Raw genomic sequence first — 21,633 nt, forward strand, 5'->3', positions numbered from 1 at the left:
ACTAGATGGTTTGATTTTTTTGGTTTAGTGGTTCAATTTGGTTTGTTTTTTTAAACTACATTATAACTTCGGTTTGGTTTAGTTTGAAAATTTTCAAAACAAAAATAACCGAAACGACCAAACTTTTATATATTATGAATTTAGTCCGGACTGCCCCAGTTTATTTCTTAATAAAATTCTTTAAATACTTCGGTTTATTTCTTAATATCCCGGTTTATTTCTTAATACCCCGATTTATTTCTTAATATACTTTAGCTTATTATAAATCAATTGCTTTAAATAAAAATAATAATATATTTCAACTTGAACCGAACAAAGTAAAATAAAACTTTAGTTCGGTCAGTTTGGTTCGCTTCTATTTTTGAAACGGAATTATAACTTTGGATTTTCTGATTTTAACCGAATCAAACAGATGAACACCCCTAAATCTATATATTAGGAAGAGAGTAAAACTCATGAAGTACTTTATTTTTTTATAGTTTGATTTATTTTAAAGTAGAATTAATTTTCTGATTTCGTACCAAAAAATTTAATGTCAAATAAATAATTAGATATTTAAAATGAGAATATTACGTCTGTAATATTTAAAAAAACTGGACACAAGTATATCTTTTAAAATACTGACAGCAAGTAAAGTAATAATCAATACGATTAATTATGCTGTAATTTATACATATGAGCAAAATGAATTTCATGAACAACAGATTTATTGGGGATCTTTCATTTCCAAAAGCCGACTGCTCTGACCCATGCTTTAAATTTTATTTATCTGGCAGGTAAAATGGCTCGTTAATTTCAACTTTCAAACAAATGATCAAAAGAGAAAAAGAGGAATCAAAGAAAGGATTCTTACATGCATATATATACTTGCCTATCAAGAGAAGGGAGGAACAGTACCACCCTTTGTAAGATACACTGATATTAGTCTCTGAATTTACCCCCACTTTTGTCAAAAAAAAAAAAAAGAGTAGGGAGAACAAATGTTTACAAAAATGAGTACAACGTTGCTTTGTTTTATAAAAGCCAACTCCACAGTGCAATTGCTTTCGTATTCTAAATGTTGGACGTGCTTGGCATTAGTTAAGGAGAGGCAGCAGGCTACCACCAACTATACAGTACTGCAGGGGGAACAGAATAGCTAACCAAAGAGAGAGAAGATTAGAAAGATAACAGTGAAAGAAGAAAAGCTAAATTGTATTATTTAAACAATTAATATCAACACCTACCTATCATCTATAATTTTCAACACCTGAGCGACCCTGATCTTCTCGTTGACATAGTCAGTATAATCATCTACACACACCATAGATTGCTGGCAACAAATGATTGTTAACTCAGACATACATCATAAAGCAAAAAAAGAAAGAAATTCTGAATTTTTCTACCTCAAAATAACCGGTGACGAGATCCTCCAGCTTGTTATCCTCCTCTACAGATGCTTCCCCTGTCTACACGTGATGCAAGCACAAAAGACAAAAACCAGGAGAAATAAAAATTTAGCTTATTAAATCACAAGAGAAATGAAATTAGCAAGACAAGACAAGAAACAAAACAAATAAAATAATATATCTTTTTAAAAAAAGCTATTTTACATGTTGCTTTAGTTGGTCCAGGTTGACAGAATCTATATTTATATATATAGAGAGAGAGAGTTGGGCTATGGTGAGTTAAGAGCCTTGTTTAACTTCATTCCCATATTTTCTACATTTGAAAGATCAAACAATCGATCTGAACAGCTCAACATGATCTACATATTGAAAAGTGCTAGGAGACCAAAATTTTATATTTTTAAGAAACTTATTACTATTTTTTTAAATCACTGTTTTTTGATGGTCCAAAATCAATCCAAAAACAACGATTTTCTAGCCATCTAAAAGATAGTAAAGATTCCCAAAAAATGTAAATTTTGGCCTCCAAAGCACATTTCAATATGGAGATCATGTTGAACAGCTCAAATCGGCTGTTTGAACTTTGAAAACAAAAATATGAGCGTCAAGTCAAACAAGACTCTTACATCACAACTCACCATAGCACGACCCTCTCTCTCTCTCTATACACACAATTATAACCGCATGAAAACACTTCAGTAATAATGGTTGACACTTTATTACCCATATTAGATGTATGGTTTCTTAATTTTAAGTTAACTGGGTTTGACAATCAGATATACCAAGCTGACGATTTATTTATATGTTCAAATCAACACTTCATCAGCACTATGATATTGCATTGGATTACTGTTGAAAAGGAGGACAATCGCAGCAGTGAGACAAAAACTCACCTTATCATGGATCCACATCTTCATGCAATCATACTAGAGATGGGACAGGAAATTGAATAGAGTCAGGCTAAGTAGGTAAACTAACTCTTTAACATATATTATAGAATAAGCAACTTGCAAAACCAGAAAATATAAAGTAACTTACTTTAGACATTAGGCTGATCCCGGGCCCCTTCTCATTCCTAAGGGCTTCTTCAATTAAGACTTTGTTAAGGGGGTAACATTCTAACCCCCCCTTCTTGTCAACGATAAGCTTCAATGATTGCACAATATCCTCCTACATGAAAGTGTTACATTAGCGGAGTAACTTAACAACAGTCTTTTGCACCAAACAAACATGTATAATTAAAAAAAAATAATAATAACAATCCTGAGTCAAGGGCTGGAAATATAAACCTTATTCATCTCAAGTTTATAGAGCTCGACAAAAAGTGGAATCAATTCTTTCGCATTTTGTCTTGCATGGCTCAGGGCAATAGCCACCTGTGACAAAAGCAGGTCATTATTTGTACAACCACGAACTAGATTAACAATTTCAACAAGATTGACAAAAGGAACCTACGTTGGCACTATTATCTACATTTATCGCATCATAATCATCAACTAGCAGTCCCGGGTATCCTTTCAAAATTTCTTTAGTTCTTGCGTATCCATCTGACCTAGTAGGGCTCCACTAACCAAGGAAATAAACAAATTCATGAGAAATTAACAACATAGACACAAGTCTAAAACAAATTGTTAGATTTTCCTTTTCGATTGTCAATACCAGCCCCTTCTGCTTTTTCTTAAATCATCATCATTGTCATTAACAATAATAATTAACAACAAAGATGATGGTCAGAAGGCCTAAGCCATATAACAATAGCATTCATAATAATTGCAAAATGTGCAAAAGCATGATAGTTCACCTCAATTTTTTTATGTAGCTCCTCTATGAACTTCTGATATGTACGGTCATATTCATAGGTACGAGAAAGAAAAGCATAATCATAGTAGAATGGGTGGTCCTCCTGCATTGATGAAGAGGGTATTATATTAGATGAGCAGAATCAATAAGCAGAATACATACCTAAGGGTTTCTCTCAAAAAAAAAAAAATAAACAAATAAAATAAGCAGAATACAAGAAGGAACAAAGAAATAAAATATTGGTTTTTGGTCAGAAAACCATTGAAATTCCTATTTCAGTGTCATACTTTGTTAATTGATGTAACATGCGCATTGGCAGCATAGCATAACAGATAGAAAATTTACACATGTCATGTAGCTAGAGCTGTTTAACAATATATCCAGAGATAGGGTAAAGGTATAGAAAGAAAGGGAAAAAAAAAGTTACTTACATAGGGGTAGATAGTTAGGACCTCGTAGTCTGACAAACCAGATGGATTTGGGCGCATGTGCCAGGTCTTTTTCCAAAACCTATTTATCTCATCATCAGACAACAGGTCGAGTGCATCATTCTCAGAGAAAATCTTTTTTTCACGATCAGGATCTCCGGTTAATCGCTGTAACATTTATCAACTTTTGTTTAATAATCTAATTTTTCTATCTTCGTTTTGACAGGCCCAATGAATAGATAAAAAAAAATAAAAAGTTGGATTAGATTTGATCATTTATGCAATTATCCAGAGGAAACTGCCCCGATGATCCTCAAAATTCTCTGAATATTAAGTAGTTGAGTAGAGAATAGAGAAGGGAGAAGGGAGAAGGGATTAACCGGAAAGGAGAGCATGCGTACTTACACAAAACAACTGGTATTCCCTGACTATGTCCACCTTTGCAAAATTATCATCTAATTCGATTTGATTGTACAATTCCGCCTCCTTCTCCAACGTCAACATGACGTCCTCCTCCTCCTCCTCGCTAGAGTCGGTACCCTCATCCTCGTCTGCAAAACTATCTGCCATGATTTCATCCTCGTTCGCCTCCTTGTCGCCTTCCTTTTCCGTCTTCGCTTTCTTCAACGCCTCCTCTTCCTCATCTCCATATTCATATTCTCTCTTAATCGGAAGCTCGATGCTCGTTGCCATCATTCCTCCGATCAATCGAGGCGCCGCTCCCTTAATTCGTATCCTCTGCATTAACTTAGAAAGGAATCTTTTGAGTTAATACATCTGGACTGTCCGACATGCTTTAAAGTTCGTGTGAACTAAATTTGCACGAATATTAAAGACATCCTATGTTTTAGGCGGGGACCGGATGGGTTCGGTTTACAATCGGACGGCTGATATATATTAACTCTAAATAGAGTTAATGCAGACGATGCGGACTCCCCCTCCCTCGTTTAATTTCCTTTCTTCCCAACTCAAACCCTCCTGTTTTGATCTGTCTATTTTCTGCTGACATTTTTCTACGACTTTGTACATACATAACGTGTTGGAGTATTAGTGGTAGTTAGAGGAGAACGTAAATAATCGTGGAAAATTGGTGTCGAAGAGAAACAAAATCCCGCTGAGATGACGTCCCACCTAGAGTGCGTATCCTCTGAGATATATCAACTTCTGCGTGGAAAGCGTATCCTCGGCGGAGTTTTTCCGTCGGAGCATTTTCTTCTGAAAATGTATTTTCTCCGGAGCTTTGCGAAATTTTTAATCTGATCTGTTTGTTTCGAATCAGACAATTCAAATCAGATTTTGTTTGAATTTTAAAAAAACTCAAAATTTGCGGAACTTTTAATCCGGTCCGTCTGATCCGAAACGAACAGATCAGATTAAAAACTCTGCATAGCTCCGCACGGAAAAACTCCACAGAGGATATCATTTCCTTCTGCGTGACCGACGTTACCGGTGCCTATTTGGGGGTGATTTAGAGGTCGGTATTATGTGTGCTTTGAGATTCGTGCAGAGCGTATTTAAACGGTTGGGATTTTCCATAAAGTGACGCAAAGTTTGAGATATCTCAGAGGATACGAATTCTCCCACATATCCACTGAGGTATCTCATATTTGCGTGACCGACGTGTCCGGTGCCTGTTCGGGGATAGCGTAGGGGGTCCAGTATTATTTTGGCTTTCAGATTTGTGCAGCACGTATTTGAACGGTTGATTTTCAAAAAGGTTACGCAAGATATGAGATCTTCAGGGGAAATTGATTTGGTCAACAGATTTGGTGTGGTGATACTGATTCAATTATAGTAAAATAAAATTCTAAATTTCGCAGCAGTGGATCTTAAATTTGGTCTCTACATTTTGATCTGCACTGCATAACTATATTTGCTTTACATGTTGTCTACATTCCCATTAATTAAATACAGAGTACTACTCCCTTTCAAAAATTAGTATTTCACAAATAGGAAAATTAGCATCTATAAATAGGAAAAATAGTATCTATCACAGACAACAAATTTGGATGGTCTAGCTAGGGATGAATTCAGATCCAGTGAAGTAATTCAATTTTTGAATTTTAGATCGAAACCGTCCGATTCAAATATGCGAAAATCCATCCGAATTGAAGCGCACACATCCCAACAACGATTCTGAATCGTGAAGCGATCTAGAGCGACGAATTCGAATCAAATGGTCCTGATCCAAAACTAAAAAATTGGATTACTTTAGGGGATCCGGACCCGGCTAGGGATTGCATGGTTCGGAGGATTTGTTGTGGTGCTGGCTTGTTGGAACTGTATAACCGTACGTGTGCACCTGGACTTTCAGATGGACCCCATGTCGGTGACGTGCTTTATGCATAGAGAGAAAATGCCTAAATATTAGTAGGATGAATGTGAGGCTAAATAGCATGATTTAGCAATACAAAGTCCGCAGACCTATTTATTAAGAGAAGTGCCTAAAATATTTTGGTTTGATTTAACTTACAACTCTAAAGTACCTGCAATTTAATTAGGCCGGCTGATATATTACAACAATCGATATGTTGATTACTTGTCAACTACTAATTAATTAAAACAAGTTCCTAATGGTTGTTTTATGATAAGTGACTGTTGATTTTATTAAGTTTATGTTTGGTTGGATTGAGAATAGGCTATTCTTAAGAACAAGTTATTTTGTGTTTGGTTGTGTTAGAATAGCAAAAATAGAGAATCAAATTTGTTTGTCTTATTAGAACAAGCTATTCTTTGAAACAAACTATTCTAATAAGACAGACGTCAATTTCACCATTCTTGTTATTTTAAGATTGCAACCAAACATACAATTTGATTGTATTTCTAGAGGAGGGTTCAAATGCCTCCATGTTTTTGTGCCTCCATCATGCCTCCATCTCTCTCCATCATTTTCAAAGTTCAAACAGTCGATCCGAACCACTCAACCTAACCTTCATACTAAAATATGTTTGGAGACCAAATTTTATATTTTTAGGAATTTGTTTACTATTTTTTTAGATAGGTACAAAATCAGTAAATCTGAACCATCTAAAAACAGTATTTTTGTACCTATCTAAAAAAATAGTAAAAAAATTCCTAAAAATATAAAATTTGGTCTCCAAACATATTTTAGTATGGAGGTTAGGTTGAGCAGTTCGGATCAACTGTTTGAACTTTGAAAATGATGGAGAGAGATGGAGGCACAAAAACATGAAGGCATTTGAACCCTCCTCGTATTTCTATATGTATTGATAATTTGATATTCACATATACTTGATACATTATTGCTATGCTCTATTTATATTACAAGACTATCAACTAGCCATTTGTTATTGTTGGTGTATTTTATGTATTTGGTACGCGCAGGTACCAAGGTACATATTGCATTTTTCTTATTTCTAAAAGTATAAGAAAAGACGTAGATTTTTGCCTTAATTAATCCCAGTCGCTTAATCAATGAAAAACGACTCAGATCAATCTTCCAATTCTTTAGTATTTCCAACAGTAATGATTCATACAGTCATTAACTATATATTATTGTATACATAACAGTCGGATTAATTTCTCACCATGGATGATGAAAATTACCTATTAATTAACTTTTGAAAATATATGAGCAATGAACAATAACTGATATGATGGTTATGTATCGCTAGATCTGCGTAAGGTAATCTTTTGAGTTAATGAATTATGATCATCCGATCTATTTTAAGATTTGTGCAAACTAGATCTGCACTAATATTAAAGAGTCCCTGTATCATAAGCAGAGGTCGGATTGGCTCCGTTTAAAATCAGACGGTTGAGATTTTTTTTTTTTTTTGAGACAGAGATGAGGGTCAAGCCCTCCTTTAATTGAACCAAAATAGGTATGGTTGAGATTTATTAACTCTAAAGATTTCTTTTTGAGTTAATGCAGAGAATACGCATTCCTGCATTGGAAGATGGTCGCATTTGATGGACATTGGACTCAAATTGGTTCTATACCTACTCAGCCCTGTTTGATTCATTTCATAATTCATGTGAGTCATTTTAATATTTGTGTAGATTAACTACACAAACTATGAAGCGAATTAGATAGATCTGAACTGACATTGAACCGATTTGGGTCCCATGTCCAACAAAGACTTAAATCACTAAATAAAAGACTATAATTATATGTTGACAACTATTATAATTAGTATTAACTGTTGTGTTTTAGTTTCTCTTAAAATCAGAAGGTAAATTGTAATTATTAACAAGGTTATGATGGTTATATATTAATTGTCATACATTGATAGGGTCAGAAATATAGTGTTTTTGTCTATCTTTTGATCTAAAATATTGTTAAAAATCGAGTTATAGATATTTATTTTTGGTCGAACTATATTACTTTTGTTATTTGGTTTTGTAAAATTGCATATTTTTTGATATTTTTAGAGCTAAAACAGTTATAAAACGAAGCATTCGGAACAGCTCATTCTCATGCAGATGTGCCTTAAACCTCATGCACTTTGGAGTAGCCAAACACACAGAATACAAGTTGCAGCAGACAAAGTTGCTAAATACAGGAAACTCATACGGTTCAACCTTGGAACGCATGCAATTTGATGCCCAACTAGAGGTGTTTATTGGGTCCGGATTAATCAGTTTTGAATCGAACCGAATTAGTTCGGATCAAACGGTTTGGTTTTTTTGGTTTAATGGTTCGGTTCAGTTCGGTTTGGAATTTTCAAAACCGAAATAATCGAACCGGCTGAACTTTTATATATTATGAATTTAGTCCGGACCGTCCCGGTTTTTTTCTTAATACCTCAGTTTATTTCTTAATTAATTATTTTAAATACTTCGATTTATTTCTTAATATCCCAATTTATTTCTTAATACCCGATTTATTTTTTAATATACTTCGGTTTATTGTAAATCAATTGCTTTAAATAAAAAAAATTAATATATTTCGGTTTGAACCGAACAAACCGAAATAAAACTTTGATTCGGTTCCGTTGCAATGCTAAATCGGTTCAGTTCGGTTCTATTTTTAAAACCGAATTATAACTTTAGTTTGTCTAGTTCAGTTCGATTTCAACCGAACTGAACCAATGAACACCCCTATGCCCAACTGCACAAATAACCTACCAATCACAGCAGATTATGATCTAACATGGCAATTACGCTCCTCAAAGCCGAAATTTTTATTAATATCCAACATTGAATAAACATTAATATAAATGTCCACGATTTTGTGGAAATTATATAGATGGACAAATTGTCGAGATTCTCGATGACCCTTTTTTTTTTTGGACCGTTTTGGCGGTGGAGAAAAGAAGTGGACTACCGAGATTCTCAGTTATAAAGTTTCTCTTTTTGCCAATTTTGCACGTAAGTCCCTAATTATTGTATCTATTATTTTTCTAGTTTAAATTAGTTATAAATTTGTTAGAAATGTACCAAATTAGCATAATTAGTGCCAAATTTAGTTTAAATTAATATAAGTGGTCCCTAATTATTTAGGTGTCCAGAGGAAATTATTTACAATTTATAAATTTCCTCATATAAAATATATAAAAAAATTATATTTACATAATATCATGCATTTATTAAAGTTGTACTCTTAAATAGGACATGTCTTTAATTAAAACAACTTTTGTTTGGGCTGGAGAGGTCAATATCAGTCCTTAAATTACAAAAATGTGATTCACACATCTCGCATCCAATGGTCATGATTGATTAGTTAAGATCTATTTATTACATCAGTTGGTTGCCGTACGTACGTATTTGGTTCATATAAGAAGCATTCACCAACATTAATTAATTAGCATTAATTGTGCTAAAGAGAAGTTTAATCTATGGTAACCATTTAAATTAACAATGATACATGTGGCCTCCAATAAAATAGTTTGAAAATGTAATTAGTGTTGTAAAATAAGGATAAAGAAAAGAAACAAGATGGAAAGTAAATATAAAAGATGACAATATTATTATTTATACATTTCTCACATGTGTACATTACAAGATTACAAAGTCTCTATTTATAGGTTAAAAATTGTAAATAAAAACTCATTGTATAATAAATGAGAAAATAAATTCTAATAGTAGTGAGATATTAATTCCAATAATAAACTGAAGATTAATATTGAGAGTTACAATCTGAATGGACCATTTAATGTATAACAATTAGCTAAATTTAATCATAATTTGAGTTTAATTGTTCTGATATGCTCATGCATGCATTATCTAATAAAATGTTTACTATTGGAGAGGAACTGAACATTCACCACAAAATAAATGGAGCGGTCTTTCAACGGTCACCTAACGTAAATCTATCTCATGTCCGATCTAAGTCGTTCGATCTACGTTAAAATTTGTGCACACATATTTAAATGTACACTAATTTTAACGGTCTCATAAATGTAAACCGTCTGATCCACATCGAGATTTTTTCTAGTATATTTAAATATGTACTAATCTCATCCGTCGAGTGACTTCAAAATGTCCAATTCGCATCGAGATTCACGCAAACATATTAAAACCTATATTAATTTTAATCATTTTGTAAATCTAAAGTAAATTTCAACGCAACTCAAACACATTAAAATTGAGTATCAGACAAATTTTAATCAGATGCCAATCAAAACCCTTCCTTTCCCAAATGATCTCAAAATCCCAATTTATTAATACCTAACAAACTATTACTTTATCCAACAGCCGCATTAATTTAGTCCTTGCGTTTAACAAAAGGAAAGGCAATATCAGGTAAAACTTCATGTCACTATTCTAGTATTTTCAAGAAATAATGTCACCATACATTTTTTTTTTAATTTTATTTAATTGAAAAAAAATAACGACCTAATCAATTTTGTGGTTTCACATCAGGTTGTTGGCTGGTTGGTTACATGATACTTCTCCATTGGTGGAAAGATTCAGTTCATGTATCTTATGTTAGGATATGATATGATGTGAATATGTGGGATCAAAATCTGCTGTTATTCTCGTGCATAAACAGTGTCTGTTATCTCTGTTTTTTCAAATTTAATCATCGAATTGTTTCGAGATGCGTGCACAGAAAAGTTTTGAAAAAATTCCTTTGAGATTCGTTCCCCAAAAAATTGAACGGATTTCTGTTCACAGAAAAATTTTGAAAAAATTGAACAGGGATAGCAGGGTTACTGTTCACAGGAAGAAGAGAATAGCAGCGGATTTCATTTCGAATATGTGATGTGTTAAATTTCATGTGGTTCTAAAAAATCGCTTCGGTGAATTTTTTTATATTAAATTGCAACTCTTAAGAAAATTAGGAATCCGAATCTCTACTTAACTATTTTCTTTTTTTACATTTTTTTTTCAATTGAGAAGTTTAATTGTCGGTAGAGATAATAGTAAAATTTATTTTAAGAATATATAGTTTGCAATATTTATGTGATTTATACTAAAATACGAAATTATTTTCTTCTAAAAGAATATAATTTGCATTAATTAAGAACAAATTTTTTTTTTAATTTACCATTTGAATTGCAAATTTTAAATCTTATTAAATCATTTTTAGAATTTCGAATTTATAATGTGGTGTTTTTTCTTTTGAAATAAAAAAACACCACATTATAAATTCAAAAATTCTAAAAATGATTTAATAAGATTTAAAAATTATAATGTGGTGTTCACGAGAAGATGAATGTGTAACACGCGGTAAAACAAGACAACACGGATTCAAGAAAAGCTTGAAATTTTTGGAATTAGGTCACACCTTTTGACCAACAAATTCCTCAAATTCCTCCGCAAATCAATTTGAAAGCAAATCATTCACATTTTCCAACCCCTGTGGTCTTGGTCTATTAATTTATTACATAAACGGACCTTTCAGCTTCTATGTTTAAGCGAAAAGGGAGAATGACAAATAATATTTTTATAATGTATTTAAAAAATTAGGGTGCTAACTATGATAGAATTCAAATTTGTTTATTCAGTTCTCTTTAAGAAAATAAATTTGGTCTTTAATTTTTTTTTTCCCAACAAATAGAGCTTTTGCATTAATACAAAATTTAAGTTGGTCATTTAACTTTGATTTACAGCAACACATTATTGAATTTTTAATAAAACAGGGAAAAAATGAAGTTAGTCTTTGAATTTCTCTCATGGACTGATTTTAGTAATTTGCTTCTATCGGAAGTTCGAAAACCAATTCGATTGTAACGAGCATTAGTTGATTAATTTGCTTTTCTTTAGAAAGTTTAAGGATCAAGATTTTTGTTATATTCTTTGTATACATTATGATTCTTTTGTAATTTGAAAGCTGGCTCATAATTAGTAGTTTAATTTTAATTTTTTCTAGCACTTGCGAATTAAATAAAAGCAAATATTCTTTTTATAATTTTTACTTATATATATTTTTTGCTCTTTTGACAATAAATAAGGTATATTCACTTAGCTTTAGAAATTGCAGTTAAAATATCATTTTAACTTATTTTCAAAATAATTATTTATTAGTAAAATCATCAAAACAAAAGACGAAAGTAAAATTATTTTTAGAAGCAAACTTATAAAGTGATAGAATTAAAATAAGAATAAAAAAATTCTGAAGAACATCCGATCGAAATTTGTCTAATAACAAATCTAAACGGTATGATTTACTAAAATTCACATATACAAATTTAAATTTATAATAATTTTATATGTTTTGTAAATCTATCCGTCCAAATTGAAATTATTAACAGATAAATTAATATCACATTATCACTACTCATTAAATGCAAGCGAGCTTGATCTTGAGTTCTCGCGTAAACACTTTTTTTAACGATCGTTGTAGCCTACGCATTAAATGCTAGACCTAGCTTATCATGATCACTCAACCTCCTTCCATAAGTCCAACTACAGCTACAGCTGGGCTGGGTCCGATTCTCTATAGTAACTCAAATTTTCAATATAAATATGAACCGTCCGATCATAATTCGGGCCAATCCGGTCAGAGTTGAAATGCCCGGGCCCCTTTAATATTCGTCTGCAAAGCAATTGAACGGTCCAGATCTAAGCTCAAAATTTCTGTTACCTCAGGTAATATGATTCCAGAGCAGCGCCACGCACCAAACTCACTCACACTTGCTCGCATCTCTTCCTCCCTTTTCCTTTCTTCCTTTACCATACCACCCCTCATAATCACACCATCTCTCTCTCTCTCTAGACTTATTGTCCCCCTTCTCTCTTTCTCTCTCTAGAACTCTCTCTCTGTCTCTCTCTTAACAAATTAAATGCAAACGCCTCGCCGGAAAGCACCTCGCACCGGCCTCCCGGACACCTCAATTCTGACCAGTCAAGTGGCCTCATACTTCCAGAAAACCACGAAAATACCCCTCTACGTCACCGTGCTCTCCATTTTCTTCCTCGCGATCTGCATCTACGGTGAGGACATCGCGGCCTTGGCCGAGCTCTCCTTCTGGCGCATCCACCAAGACCTCATCTATGTGCGTGCCGTGAAGCACAAACCCCGGCCCCGTCTCCCGCTCAATGGCACTCAGCTCCACGTGCAACTCCCGCCTGACACGTGTGATCTCTCCGCCGGGCGCTGGGTCTTTGACAACGTAAGCTACCCGCTGTACTACGAGGAGGAATGCCGCTTTCTCACCTTACAAGTCACCTGTGGCAGGAACGGTCGCAAAGACGAGACCTTTCAGCAATGGAGGTGGCAACCCAACGATTGCTCTTTGCCAAGGTACATATGTCGTATCTGTGTGTGTGAATTTTACTTCTAGATCGAACTGATCAATGTAAGGATAGGGGATCACGATTGACCGTGGTTTGTGGGGATTAGATCTGGTTGTTTCAAATTTTGTAAAGTGGGAGGGGTTATGTGCAAAATGATAGTGACTCTTGCCGAGTGCCGACAGGGTTTCTGTTTGTTTATGCACCGCTCTTCACGTTAACTTTACAATTCTAACTAATATCAAGGATGCATATTTAATTTTTTCTTCTCATGATTTTTGCATGTGGGAATTTAAGTGCTGCCGACATTTGAAAGTTTGCACTTATGACCTCAATAGTTCACCATATAAAAAAACTGTGTATATACAGTTCGAAATTTTTGGCTGCTTCAACCATTTCTCTTTTCTTTTAATATCTTTTTACGAGGATTGGTTGAGACAATGGATCTCTCTTACCTTCAGCTCCGGATAAAAGTCAACCAACTGCTCTTAATTAATTTAAATATTTCACACTGCAAATCTGATACCATTCTTGCCACCAGTTATATTTGGTTTACTTAGCACACCATTTGTTATACATCGTACATGCCCTTTGAAAAACAAAATTCATTTTATTTTTATTTTGGGTCTTCGAAAACAACCAATTTTGAAGACGGAATATATTTTTTAAATAAAGGATAAAATGGGTCTTTCTATAAATTTAAAAGGAGTTTTAATAGAAAAGTTAGTTCCTAAAATTTTGAAAGGTAATTATGATTTATGAATTTTAGAGGCGGGGAAATATGTAATTTTGAGGTTTTTGAGGGGTATACATGAAATTCCTCCTTTTTTCAATACCACGTGCTACTATACCTTATTCTTATTGTTGGGTACTTTAAGCTCCATTGTAATTCCAAGTTTCTCATTTTGTATGACAAAAGATGATAACAAAAAGTTGATGAGAATCTTATTTCAGGACAAATTATTACATCTTTCAGCCACTAAATTATGAAGTTCCTCAATTTATATTTTTATAATGATGGGTTAACTTATGTTTACAAAAAGGTCCAAAAGAAAAATACACCTGTAACAGAAAGGTGATTGCTGCTCAGCTGCTACCTAGTTTGGTAAAATGTACATTCTGTTAACAAACCCACTTTATTATTCAAATGATAATGTACCTAACTTTGTATCTAACTTCAGAAATGTCTCTCAGTAGGTGGAGTTGACTTTTCCCCTGAAAGTCTACTCTTAGTTGACCCACGTATATATTTTTTTTCATATTATGAAATGTACTAATTAAAATGGCCTTGATTTTTGATTGAGAATTTTGTTCCAATTTTTGTGCATCAAGGTTTGAACCGTTGTTATTGCTGAAGCAGTTGAGAAATAAGAGGCTTATGTTTGTGGGAGACTCTTTGAACCGAAATCAATGGGAGTCGTTGGTTTGCATGGTTCAATCTGAGTTGAGATATGCAAAGAAATGGGAAGATGGTAACCGAAATATATTCTATTCCAAGGTTAGATTTTACTTCATATTTGATATAACCGTGAATTATTTTGATGTATTCAAATTTTAGAGAGAATTAAGACCATCCATAATAATAGAGTGAGGCTATGGTACTAGCGCATATTGGTATGTACTATAGATCAATATTTCTATTTCTAAGGTCTAACAGTTGATTTGAACTATTCAACATGATTTCCATATGAAAATGTACTTGTAGACTTTTGAATAGGGAGAAAATAATTACTTTTGAATGGTCTAGAATTTTTAGATCAAGTGATTTTCTACCTATCTAAAAAAATAGTAAAAATATTGTAAAAAATGTAAAATTTGATCTACAAATACATTTTCATATCGACATCATGTTGAGTGGGTTCAGATTGATTGTTTGGACTTTGACAATGAAGATATTAATTCATAGTACGAACTAATCCGCTTTATGCATACATATTAACATAGCCTCACTCCGTGTTAAATTAGCAAGCAAATGGTAACACGTATAAAATATTTCTGTAAAGTCAGTGTTTAGATCTGCTCATTTTTTTCCACTTGCTATTAATTCAGGAGTACAATGCGAGTATAGAATTCTACTGGGCCCCATTCTTGGTTGAGTCAAATTCAGACAATCCAAAGATACACAGCATACCTCATCGAATTATAAATCCCAATAGAATTGAGGGACATGCTGTTTACTGGAAAGGCGTGGATTATCTGATTTTTAATACCTACATTTGGTGGATGAACACTCCCAACATGAAAATTCTGTAAGTGCTACACTTACCTCATGTATCTTTTGTAGTAGTGGCTAAAAAACTAGGGTTTTTAAAACATTAAAAAAAAAGTAAAGAACAAATGGGAGTTGCATGCGAAGTAATTATTAAGGGCAAATTGATTTGTACTACATATTAATATTTTCATTTTCAAAGTTCAAATAGTCGATCTGATCTGTTCAATGTGATTTCTATATGAAAATGTTTTTGCAGACTGAATTTTTCATTTTTTTTAAATTTTTTTAGTATTTTTTTTAGATAGGTAGAAAATCACCACTTTTGAATGGTTCTAGAATCTTTAGATCAAGTAATTTTTACCTATCTTAAAAAATAGTAAAAACATTCTAAACATATAAAATTTAATCTATAAGTACATTTTCATATGGAGATCATTTTGATTGGTTCAGATAGATTGTTCAGACTTTGAAAATGAAGATGTTGATCCATAGTACGGATTACTATGTGCTATGCATAGTACTGTAGCCTCACTTCTCTTACTATATTCTAATTTATATATACAAAATAGATGTGATCTTCAATATCTATTTTAGTTACTAGTGAAATGTGTTTTGCTGTATTACTGAATAATTTAGGTTTTCACAGGAGACCAAATGCAACAGATTGGTCAGATCATGAAGAAGTGATAAGGATTGATGTGTACCAACGAGTAATGGAAAATTGGTCGGATTGGATCTATAAAAATGTCGACCCGGCAAAACAAATGGTGTTTTTCATGAGTATTTCTCCTCTTCATATAAAGTAAGTAATTTTTTTTTGTAATTACCGGTTATAATTATTCAAGGCTTATATAACTTTTCTTTATTGCTAAAATATGGCCATACTCTGGATTCAGTCCCAAATCAATTTAACACACTATAATGAAAATATTACAGAGGGATATAAAAAAAATTTAGTCATAGCAATTTTGAGTGGGCACAAATATGATAATGACCTAAGTATACTACTTTTTACAAGTGGATATATTTGGTATTTTTCGGTAATTTCAGAAGTGTTAAAAAATTTCAAAATAATGATCTAACTACTAGACAAGTTGTCAAGTTTCATGTCTCATTTGAAATTGCTTAAATATGTACACTATATGTTTTTACATGACATTTGACATGCTGCCAGTACCATGTGCTATTCTTAGTATGACCAATAAATGCAATTATTTATGTTGGGCCATATGATGCAAGAGAATCATTGAGATGAAGCGACTAGCAAGGGAACGAACTAATAATGTGGTATAAAAGACATGCAAATCGGACTAAACTAATTAAGAGATTATAAAAGGACACAAGTGATGATGGAATTGGTGGGTCCTTAAAACCTTTTTTTAGGATTTATAATGACCCATCAACAGTTTTGAAATCCTCTAACAAAAGTTTAGGTCACATGTCTTTTCTCCACTTTGATAATAACACAAAACAAGAATTCATATCAGTTAACTCAAATTTTGAGTTTAGATACAGACTGTTCGATTTGCTTTAGCACAAATATTAAAGGGGACCATGTACATTCTACATTTCTACAGTGGGTAGGATTGGTTTAGATCTAAACTCAAAATTTAAGTTACTTCAGAGGATCCGGACTCCAAAAAACAAGGGTTTTTGGAGGAGTTATGAAAGCCCAAACAAATACACATATATAACCTGGATAGCTTAACAGGTTATCCATTATTTAAAATTGTTACATATAACGTGATCAATTAAATCAGGGCATTGTTATTAGTGTTGTATAATACTGATTTATAGATCTGCAATTTCTTTCAGAACGTGAAGTTAACTCTATAAAGTCACATGATAGCACATGAGATACAAATAGAAAGGTGTAAAAAACATCGGTATCATTTAGTAAGGGATTTACAATCAAAGTTATGGAGACATTAGACATACCATAGTGGGGTCATGTGTATTTAATCAATAAAACAAATGCGAGGTGTGGTCACATGATTCTATCAGATCTTGTGCCAAAACCCAAGTGCTTGACAACATGCTTTGCGTCTTTTTTTAGCACCACTTTTAAGTCCTTGGCATGGTAATTCTGTGGGGTCAGCTCATCTAACTTTTAAGGTTTTAATTAAAGAAATTTAATTTTGCATTTTGGACAGATCTGGACCATACATTTATACATAAGATATTTATCACTTGAGCACTTTATATACCTTATGTTAGAGTTGCTTACAAGATAATTTAAAAATATTGGAAGAACTTCAATCGAGTGAAACACGAGTAAAAGAAGTGTTAACAATGAACCGCATAAATGAAGTCTCTTTGACCAAAAAAAAATTGAGCAAATGGTTTTTTTTTTCATAATAGAAAATTATTTCATATTTACACTGAGATATTTAAGAAGCAAGGGATTTACAATTGGTTAATTGAGGGAGAATTTATTATCATTAATTTCGTTTGCATAATCAAGATGGGGTGTTTTTGGGTTCCTGAATTAAAATTCAATAATTTTGTTTGCATGTAATTTTTTTTCCAACTTTTCACAAGATACAAGGGGCATTGATTCTCATGCCAAGCACCAAATAATCCTACTTCAACAGAGCGCTAGATTTGGCATTCCTAGTTGTTAGAATATCATATAAAATGTGACAATTATTATTTCTATATTTTTGGAGCAAATTTGAGACCCAAACTATAGGGGAGGTATATATTTTTGGATGTATGTATGTGGGTAATAATGCCAAAACTTATCTACCGACCCTTTTGTTATTTTCTAGTTTAGTCTATTTTAGAATCAAGTGCATTAATAAGTGGTAACTATTTATTCATATCCCAACCACCTCCCAAGTCCCAACCACCACCTAGACCAAGTTAATAATGGTATGACTCGGCTTTTCGTTTTTGGGGAATTTCATGTATACCCCTCAAAAACCTCAAAATTACTTATTTCATTTATACCCCTCAAAAAGGTTAAAATATATAACTTGTTTAATAGAGTAAATATTTCTATTAAATAGGTACTTTATAAATTTAAAATGAAATGTCTCCTTTTATTTGTTTTACATGTAAGGCTCCAGGTTTTGTTTTTTCTTTGTTTTTTTTTTTTTAAATGTGCCTATGTCAGTTTCATGACCCCGAGTACTCATACAATTGCCCTCTTTTATTTTTATTTATTTTGGCAGTTCGAATCAATGGGGCGACCCGAATGGTATTAGGTGTGCATTAGAGACTCAACCGGTACTGAATTACACTGAGCCGTTAAATGTCGGGTCTGACCCGCAAATGTTTGATTCGGTTTCCAACCTGACCCGATCAATGTCAAAAGTACCCGTTACATTCATTGACATAACAAGGATGTCTGAATACCGCAAGGATGCACACACGTCGGTGTACACAGTGCGTCAGGGGAAAGTGTTGACATCTAAGCAACAGGCCGATCCACAAACTTACGCCGATTGCATTCATTGGTGCCTCCCTGGAGTGCCTGATATATGGAATCAGATACTTTATAGTAAGATTCTTTCGAAGAGTGCTAAATCATAAGAGGATATGAGAAAAACATTGGTGATGTTAGTGTTGGTAGTGACATCAAGCTGATAGTAATAGCAATGAGGTATCAACTCAAAAATGGGAAAAATATTACTAGAATTTTGCCAACAATTTGATGTAAAATTAGGAAATTCTTGTCATTTCCTCCCTCTTAGAAGTTAGATATTGGTTATTATTTTTTATATGATGCTGGTTTTGGGGTTAAGTATGGCTGTGGGTTGGCACTGCAGTGAAGTTGTAAATTATAACTTTTGTTCTCCCCAAAGTCTTATTGCATAAAAGAAAAATTTAAAATGAAAAAATATGAATGTTGATTTGGTTTTAAATTCTGATATCGTCATCCTTTAAATCTAAGGGGAAAAAAGGTTAAAAAAAATATGATTTTTTTCTAGTGCATCTATGGTTTAGCTATTAGTGTCTTGTTCTATAATCTGGTATGACAAGAAGAGGCATTGCAACCTAAAATTTTTAACTACACAAGAACAAAGAAAGGAATTTGCATCGTCTACAGTAACTCAAAATTTGAGGTTTTGCCGAACGAACCTGAACTATCTGATTTGTATTGGCATAATTCAATTCTGATCGGATGGCTGAAATTCCAAATCCAAAATTTGAGGTAATGCAGAGGACACGGACTCCAAAGAAAATACGGATACACTCATACACACATGAGAGCATCTCCATTGGTGATACCGAAATACAATTGCAAACAGCTGTTTTGAAATTGAGTCACTTTTAATTTCATCCAAAAAATAGTAACTACATAGACAAGGAAGAGGAGCATTTCTATTTATTGACAGGGGTGAAATTAAGGATTATATATAGGACTAAACATTATTTTTGAAAATATTTTAATAAAAAATAAAATTTACAAACAGATAACTACATCAGTAAATTAAAGTGCTATATCTATTAAAGCAACATATAACTAACCAATAAAAGTGCCAGGGACTATTAACGTGCAACAATTTAATTAAGTTTAATTTGAACTATTAAATTTAAAATAGAAAATTAATTTGTATATGCTCCAAGGGTGCATTATTTCAAAAAAAAAATTAACATTATTTCTTGGAAGGCATTTATTTAATACAACTGGAGAGGATCCAAACTGATGATTATGTTCACAGCTATGAAAAGTCGGTACCGATTTATTTTCATCATTTCATGGACCGAGTTACCTCTTTTCCTTTTACTCAGTTTACTGTAAAAAAAATAAAAAATCTTAAATGAAATTGTTGGGGCAATGAGAGGTAAAACAATTACATCTCATTTAGAGATCGAACAATTACATCTTATTTAGCGGTTAAATACTTATATTCAGAAAAGAAGAAACAATTCTTTACCTTAATCTTAAGAACCGTTCTATGCAAAAGCTAACTCATAACTTGAATATGAAGTGCGGAATTTAATATCTGATTCCATGGAAATTCTAATAGAATAACTCAATCTCTTGAGAGAGCACCAACCGTCTTGTTGTGTGGTCGTGGGAATAAGTTTTCCAAAGCTTCAAGACTTTGACTTTGAGAGTTCATATCCAATTTTTTAATGGAGTTCTCCTCTCTTTTCTTAAATGATAGAAGAAGAAGAGAAGACCACACATGGGCGGATCTCGAAAATTTAGTTAGAGGGCTGGAACTTAAAATGCATAATTATTAATTTGTGACCAAGTCCTCACAATCAGAAAATAGTCCTAATAAGTATTGTAAATAACGGTATTCACTTGTCAGACGGACATGATACCGCTAAACGATTAATAGGAAATAATCGGTCATAATCAGAAATAATTGGCCGATTATCGGAAAAATCCGTGACAGTTAATCGACTGATTAATCAACCTAAACGATCGTTTTTTACAACACTGATCCTAGTCAATTGCATTTTACAAAGAGGCTAAATTATATAAAAACTTTAGGAAAATGAAAATTCATTTAAATTTGAATATATGTAATTAAAAAATTAAAAATCATGAGAGTTACTTAGCACCTCATAGGCTGAGTATAGATCTGCCTCGGATATGTAGAATAATTGTTGTTCAGATTCTGCGCTGTACTTTTTGTTTGTCTTGTCATGGGACCAATCCATTCAAATAAGAAAACAGAACTGCCAGCACGTTGTGCAGCCCGCACATAAGTTTATATGGCCGCACAACTAGTCATAGAACCGACTTTTTTGAGTTAAATCAGATTTTTAATATTAACCGCCTTCTGTGTGGCCACACAATAAACTGTGAGTGACCGCACAAAACTCTGAAACTTAGCCAACTCAATCTGTAAACTTAGCCCACACAAAGCTCTAGAAATTGTATGATCTACTCTATATTTTGTGGTTCATGAAGAAAACATACAGTTCAAGTTACACAAAATAATGAACTACCCCTAGAGCATAGTGCTCAGATCATAGATTACCTCAAAAATGAAGTTTAGGGAAGTATTTAAAAGCAATTTAAGGAAAAGAGGAACTAAATGGATTGTTAGCGTACGTAGCTAGTGAAGAATCCCGTGTGCATTGTCTGCCTGCGATATAAAGAAATTAGGGTTCAGCTTGGTTAGAATGCAGACAATGGGGTGGGGTATTAGAGTGGCTGTTTGAGGTTGTTGGAAATGGTATGTGAAACATG

General features: G+C 33.0%; 2 protein-coding genes across 5 annotated transcripts; one reads left to right on the forward strand and one right to left on the reverse strand.

Moving 5' to 3' along the window:
• Positions 1 to 837: 837 nt before the first annotated feature.
• LOC144575243 (uncharacterized) lies at positions 838 to 4,343 on the reverse strand. Of its 4 annotated transcripts, none has more exons than XR_013518381.1 (10): positions 4,022 to 4,343; positions 3,620 to 3,784; positions 3,190 to 3,291; positions 2,844 to 2,954; positions 2,678 to 2,764; positions 2,427 to 2,558; positions 2,282 to 2,314; positions 1,386 to 1,448; positions 1,103 to 1,312; positions 838 to 1,027 (listed from the first exon to the last, which is right to left on the reverse strand). XR_013518381.1 is itself a non-coding variant. In XM_078325352.1 (10 exons), the coding sequence occupies exons 1-10, from the start codon at positions 4,310 to 4,312 to the stop codon at positions 1,099 to 1,101; spliced, it is 1,110 nt and encodes a 369-aa protein (XP_078181478.1). In that variant the 5' UTR covers positions 4,313 to 4,343; the 3' UTR covers positions 838 to 1,098. The 4 variants fall into 4 exon arrangements, 3 of the variants coding, with proteins under 3 accessions (XP_078181478.1, XP_078181481.1, XP_078181479.1); XM_078325352.1 differs by having other exon boundaries at positions 838 to 1,138; positions 1,227 to 1,312; XM_078325355.1 differs by having other exon boundaries at positions 838 to 1,138; positions 1,223 to 1,312.
• An 8,346-nt stretch (positions 4,344 to 12,689) lies between these two features.
• On the forward strand, positions 12,690 to 19,198 carry LOC144574469 (xylan O-acetyltransferase 4-like). Its single transcript, XM_078324424.1, has 5 exons — positions 12,690 to 13,271; positions 14,594 to 14,759; positions 15,311 to 15,510; positions 16,120 to 16,275; positions 18,650 to 19,198. Exons 1-5 carry the CDS (start codon positions 12,811 to 12,813, stop codon positions 19,008 to 19,010), a joined length of 1,344 nt encoding a protein of 447 aa, XP_078180550.1. The 5' UTR covers positions 12,690 to 12,810; the 3' UTR covers positions 19,011 to 19,198.
• The last annotated feature ends 2,435 nt before the right edge of the window (positions 19,199 to 21,633 follow it).

The sequence above is a fragment of the Carex rostrata genome, chromosome 23, assembly GCF_964058835.1.
Source record: "Carex rostrata chromosome 23, lpCarRost1.2, whole genome shotgun sequence".
In the NCBI taxonomy this organism is placed as follows: Eukaryota; Viridiplantae; Streptophyta; class Magnoliopsida; order Poales; family Cyperaceae; genus Carex; species Carex rostrata.

Excerpts from the sequence above, each read along its gene's own strand:
- LOC144574469 (XM_078324424.1), top strand. The coding sequence starts at position 12,811 with ATGCAAACGCCTCGCCGGAAAGCACCTCGCACCGGCCTCCCGGACACC. Across the intron at positions 13,272-14,593 it reads AACGATTGCTCTTTGCCAAG|GTTTGAACCGTTGTTATTGC; the intron begins GTACATATGTCG and ends TTGTGCATCAAG. Across the intron at positions 14,760-15,310 it reads GAAATATATTCTATTCCAAG|GAGTACAATGCGAGTATAGA; the intron begins GTTAGATTTTAC and ends CTATTAATTCAG.
- LOC144575243 (XM_078325352.1), bottom strand. The coding sequence starts at position 4,312 with ATGATGGCAACGAGCATCGAGCTTCCGATTAAGAGAGAATATGAATAT. Across the intron at positions 2,765-2,843 it reads ATGTAGATAATAGTGCCAAC|GTGGCTATTGCCCTGAGCCA; the intron begins GTAGGTTCCTTT and ends CTTTTGTCACAG. Across the intron at positions 1,313-1,385 it reads TCGTCACCGGTTATTTTGAG|CAATCTATGGTGTGTGTAGA; the intron begins GTAGAAAAATTC and ends ATTTGTTGCCAG.